General features: G+C 35.0%; 1 protein-coding gene across 1 annotated transcript; it reads left to right on the top strand.

The window, feature by feature from the left end:
• The first annotated feature begins 262 nt into the window (after nt 1-262).
• On the top strand, nt 263-5,948 carry LOC110029706 (long chain base biosynthesis protein 2d-like). Its single transcript, XM_020732127.1, is given in 13 exon segments — nt 263-691; nt 793-858; nt 1,641-1,729; nt 1,916-2,061; nt 2,148-2,272; nt 2,645-2,738; nt 2,831-2,994; nt 3,925-4,086; nt 4,461-4,587; nt 4,901-4,933; nt 4,936-5,066; nt 5,449-5,556; nt 5,643-5,948. Coding segments are annotated over 13 exon segments (1,470 nt in total). The 5' UTR covers nt 263-565; the 3' UTR covers nt 5,742-5,948.
• Nucleotides 5,949-6,131: the final 183 nt, after the last annotated feature.

Here is a 6,131-nt window from a genome sequence, read left to right as displayed (position 1 = left end):
TAAACAAGTTGAATTCTCTAATACAAACCCGATACCAAAAAATTTCAAGCCATCCCGAATTTTTCTAATGATTTTAGCATGTCGGATCAATTTTTGACACCCCTATCTATCTGCTTAAACTTTAATGTGATATATATATTGCATAATAATAATTTTAATGTTATATAAAAAAATTGAATGGTATAAATGTAAAAAAAAAAAATTTAGGTGTTACATATATAAATAAATAAATAATAGGTCAAAAGAAGTAAAAGCCCCCGGGCTTCTTTCACTTCCATTTCCACCCGATTTTTAGAAGACGACGACGACTGTATGATCCAAATCGCTTCTCCGGTCAGCGCACCGCGTCCAGATTCCTCCCGGCCTCTTCTCCCATTCAACTTTTCAATTCTCTGCTTCTCTCTCTAGTCTCTCTCTACAAAACCAAATCATTCTCACCCTATTAAATGCTACAACCCCTTCCCTTCCTGCTGCTTCCCTCTCTCCCCTGCTCACCTTATATTAGCGTCCTCTTCTCTCTATAGAACCAACGTGAAGCTTAGGGTTCCTGTCATCGGCGTTGAGGATGGTGAGACTACCGTACCTGACGGCACTCACAACTCTGTTCAGCTATGGCCTCCTCTTCGCCTTCGGTCAGATGAGAGATTTCTTCCGGAAGATTCTCGACTTGCGTAAATCCAAGAATCTTCAGGTACTCTTTCTCCCTCTTGTCTGTGGTTCTGTGTCTTTTGCTTTCCTTTCGATCTTCTTGGTTTCGAGCTTCTGAGGTCGGTTCCGTTGTTTCCGGATTAGGGTTACGCTCCGATCTGCTTGGGGCTGGAGGATTTCTACACTCGGCGTCTCTATCTTCGTATTCAGGTTCGTTTATTTATTTGTTTTGTTAGCTAATTTTCTTTTGTGTTTAGGTTTTTTGCTGTTCTGTTCGTTATAACTTTTTGGGGTTTGCTGTCATAATGATTACTGTCGTTGAGAAGAACACCTATATGGCTTTTTATGCGATTCGATGCCTTTTGCTTTTGCTATTGCCTGCAGTTTTGTTAAGGTCATTTTCTCGATGATTTAAATGGAAAAGATCACTGAATATTAGATTTGGAAATGGAAAATAGCTATTATTGATTGTTTGATTCATTGATTCCAAGATTCTCATGCTTTCTATAATATGTTTGGTAAATAAGAGGAAACAACTTAGGATTCTGTTTGGCAACTAGTAGAATTTAATTCTAGTAGGATGCAATGATCCGTGCAAATTCAGATTTAGCAAATCAGGGAATCTTTAAATCCTGAAGCTATTTGACTGGTTGGATGTTAAATATAGTTAAACCCTAGTAAACAATTGATGGATATTTTCAAATTTTTCTCAAAAACGGGAAGAAATATAATTTTAGAATAGTAAGATTTATGCATCTCAAAAAATTGTTTGCCAAGATATTTTTAAGTCCCGGATAAATCTTGCAACCAAACATTTCCTTGAAATAGTGGGTAGATTAACTTTCATGTATTCAACCTTCATGGAACATTGGAACTATGCTTATAAAACAATGTAAAATTGATGTAGGTGTCATTGTTTGATTAAAATTTTGTAATATTTCTAACTTTATTCAAATTTAATGATTGGCATGAATTTGTTCATTGATCAACAGGACTGCTTTAATCGACCAATTGCAAGTGCACCAGATTCATGGATTGATGTGGTTGAGCGTTACTCAAAGGACAGTAACAAGACACTTCAGTGAGTTTTGATCTTTTTTTCTTCCTCTAGTATTTATTATAATTCTCATCACTTATAATAAAAGTATAATTTAAGCACAAGATTATAGTTGTTCCACATTTAATTAAGTCAAATTTTCAAGTAAAAAATGTTATATTTCGTCACTCAGGGTTTTGCTGATTTTTTTTTCTTTTTTCTTGAATGCAGCCGGACCTCAAAGACCAGTAAATGCCTCAACCTAGGATCATATAATTATCTTGGCTTTGCCGCTGCTGACGAGTATTGCACACCTCGTGTTATCGAGTCTCTGAAGCAATTCTCGGCAAGTACTTGCAGTGCTCGTGTTGATGGAGGTACATAAAGCGTTCTTCCTCTTGTTTTGGTGAACGATAATTTTGTGATCATAGGGTTAACCTTTCGTCCAATTTTCTTGTTTTAGGAACGACAAAATTGCATGCTGAGTTAGAAGAATTAGTCGCAAGATTTGTTCGAAAGCCGGCTGCTATTCTTTTTGGAATGGGATATGCAACGAATTCTGCTATTATCCCCGCTCTAATTGGGAAGGTTAGCACCCTGCTCTTAAGTAGTTTCTCCAGTTAGAAAATGGGAAATTTACATAAATACCACACAATTATTATGTATTTACATATCTATCATCCAAAATTTGATATTTACACTTGTAATAGCTTGGTGTCATAAATCAGTACATGAAAAACTGTATTTCACTTTTAAAAGGATCGTGATTATCGTATTTTTTATGTGATGTTAAAGTTGAAAGTTTTTCATTTCATTATAAATGTTTAGGTGCAAGATACGTAAATACATAATAATTTTGTTGTATGTATGTAAATGCCCCTAGTAGATAAGATTTCAATTCAGTGTAAGTAATTATGTGAGAGCTCTGCTGATAAATTTGACTTTGATTCATGTATGTAGGGTGGGTTGATAATCAGCGATTCATTGAACCATAACTCGATTGTTAATGGTGCTCGTGGATCCGGTGCGACGGTGCGGGTTTTCCAACACAATAGTAAGTTTTATGATCGTTATATTGAGTGTTCGATCTAATTTTATGTGGGTTATGCGAGCCTGAGTTGGGACTCTTTCTTCTCTTACTCGAAGGTGCGGCTCACTTGGAAGAGGTGCTCAGGGAACAAATTGCTGACGGGCAGCCTCGAACACATAGACCCTGGAAAAAGATAATTGTCATTGTTGAGGGAATCTATAGCATGGAAGGGGAACTCTGCAAACTCCCTGAAATTATAGCTGTCTGCAAGAAATACAAGGTTAGAATGGATTGAAATGTGCTCATCTTCCTTTCCAGTGCCTTTCTCATCTGTCTGCTTTTGGGAGTGTAAATGGGTAAATTTGAGCTTAAGCTACCATCGGCTCAAGCTTGAGCTTGATTAATTAATCGAGTTCAAGCTCCAATGCGAACTTAATTATAAAAGTTCGAGCCGGCATCATAAAGTGAGAAAATAATATTAAATCAAATTAGCGGTATAACAAAATGAGCAATTTTGAGATTAATGAAATAAATCACTTTATATAAAATGTATAATATCATTTTTTAAATATTTTAAATAATTTAAAGATAAAGTTTTGAATTTGAATATATTTTGAGTATCTTTTTTATTAAATATTTTTTTAGAGGAGCTGGCTCACAACCTGACGAGTCGAGTTGGGGATGGATTGAGGTTTAGCTTGTAAGCTCATGAAGCTCAGCTCACGAACCGCTTATCGAGCCTAGCCCGAGCTAGCTCGTGAGTCGGTTTAGTTCAGTTACACCTCTATCTGCATTTGTGAAATGTGGCATATATTTACGCTATTAAGTTGTGGAGCCTAATTTTTGTTCTGCAAAGAAACGCCTTAAGCAGACTCTATCATGGATTGACCTTTGTGGTTGTTTTATTAAGATTATTTTTGGGATTTCACCAAGCTTTTCAGTTGTCCTAACATCATGGATGATAGATCTGGGAGACTTGGATGCAAATTCCTTCGTAAAAATAAAAACAGCGGCAACAAGCTGACCATCAATTAGGCGGACCTATATAAATTATTTTGTGTGTTTTTATCTTCTGGTTATTTTATTCATTCTAATATAAATTTTGCATTTTCCAGTAGTTTTTAATAAAAGCTTTAAGTTAATACCATATTGTAAATTGTTTATAGGGTCATAGGATTTTGAAAACTTATAACGACTCTGTTTCTCCTAGGCATACACATACTTGGATGAGGCCCACAGTATAGGTGCAATTGGGAAATCTGGAAGGGGAGTTTGTGAACTTCTTGGAGTAGACACGGCTGATATAGATATCATGATGGGAACTTTCACAAAATCATTTGGATCTTGTGGTGGCTATATTGCAGCAACAAAGGTATAATTATTTCTTTCAAGTTAGATATAGTTTCCTAGTGAAATCTACATACTAGCATACAAATCTTATGTATTTATACATCTCACACCTAAACTTTCATATTTACATACATTTACATACATGTTCATATTTACATACATGGCACTTTGATGCTTTAAACCTATGCATGAAAATGTGTATTTCACTTTTTAAAAACAGTGGTAATAGTGCTAGTTTTGATGTGATATTAAAGACTTGAGTGCTATGTGTGTAATTATGAAAGTTTAGGTGTGAGATATGTAAATACATAAGAATTGTGTGCTGTGTATGTTAATGCACCACATTGCACAGAATCTCATGGTTTTAACACTGTGTTTTTTATTTTATCTGGCCAGGAAATCATCCAACATCTGAAGAACACTTGCCCAGCTCATTTTTATGCAACATCAATGTCTCCGCCTGCAGCACAGCAAGTTATATCTGCCATTAAAGTGGTTCTTGGAGAAGATGGTTCCAATCGAGGTACTTCAAAGAGCCTTTAAATGCATTTTCTTTTACATACTTCCCAATTCTTATGTATTTACCTATCTAACACTTAAACTTTGAATTTTACATTTATACCACCTCATTTTTTCATATCATAAAAAATACCACCATTTTAACTCAAAGTGAAATACAACTTTTCATGCAAGGTAAGGTGGTATGTAAAAATTGAAGTTTAGGTATTTGATATGTAAATGCATAGGAATTGAGTGGTATATATATGTATAAATTTTCGTTTCTTTTATGTGTTAGCTTTAAGCTATCTTATGTGTGATCTGAATGACTATTATAGGGGCTCAGAAACTCGCACAAATTCGCGACAATAGCAATTTTTCCGATCGGAGCTTCTCAAGATGGGTTTTGAAGTTCTTGGGGATGATGACTCCCCAGTTATGCCCATAATGCTTTATAACCCGGCAAAAATCCCAGCTTTCTCCAGGGAGTGTCTTAGGCGCAAAGTAAGTGATGATATTTCGGGCTGCTTGCTGTTCTTTTCAATTATTTCATCTTCTCAGGCTGTTTTCTTTGTTATATTTTTGGGAAATTTACATAAATACCACACAATTCTTATGTATTTACATATCTAACACTTAAGTTTGATATTTACATAATTGCATTTATAGCACTTTGGTTTTGCAAACCTATGTATGAAAAAAGGCTTATTGACTTCTAAAAGTTAATAAAGAGGTATTTTTTATGAAAATTAAATGTAAAAAATTTAAATTCAGGTATTTGATGTGATATGAAAGATTCAGCCAACTTTAATTGTAAAAATTAAACCTTAGATGTTACTATTGGAGTTGATACTGAATTTAAAATTTTCATGGAACAAAAAAACAGCTTGCTGTTGTCACTGTGGCATTCCCTGCAACTCCCCTTCTTCTCGCAAGAGCTCGAATTTGCATATCTGCCTCGCACAGCCGAGAAGATATGATCAAAGCCTTGGATGTAAGCCCCTCTTCACCTTCATTTTACATTTTACGCAAACCCCCTTATTCTAAACCCAAATTATAATTCTCATATCATTATCTCAGGTCATCAGCAAAGTGGGCGATCTTGTGGGCATCAAATACTTCCCTGTAGAGCCACAGAAGCAGATTGCTGAGGAGAAGATTCAGAAGAAGCTGAACTGAAGGAGAAAAACTCTGTTGAAACTGGTTCTACTGAAGCTTTTAAAAATGGCGGATGGGATTTTGGAGACTTGTTAGGGTTTAGTTGGAAGCGGCAATTTGTTCTTTATAATCTATGTATGTTAAGTTCCGACTTATATAATCTGCATAATGCTATTCAGGATTTTCTTTGATTGTACAGTTGTTAGCGGTGGTTTGATTTGCTGATAATAAGCCTTCGCTTGGTTTTTTCTTTTGCTTCTTCATGGAAGGATTTTTTTTTCTCTTAAAATTGTTGTGGTAATCATGCTATATTTTAGGAGTTTGTTTTTAAGATTTGAATGAGGTGTTTTTTTAGCATGTTTTACATTTATAAATAGGGAATTTACATATATATATATATATATATATATA

The sequence above is a fragment of the Phalaenopsis equestris genome, unplaced genomic scaffold (assembly GCF_001263595.1).
Source record: "Phalaenopsis equestris unplaced genomic scaffold, ASM126359v1 Scaffold000600, whole genome shotgun sequence".
NCBI classification, from domain to species: Eukaryota; Viridiplantae; Streptophyta; class Magnoliopsida; order Asparagales; family Orchidaceae; genus Phalaenopsis; species Phalaenopsis equestris.
This window is presented reverse-complemented; position numbering and strand designations above follow the sequence as displayed.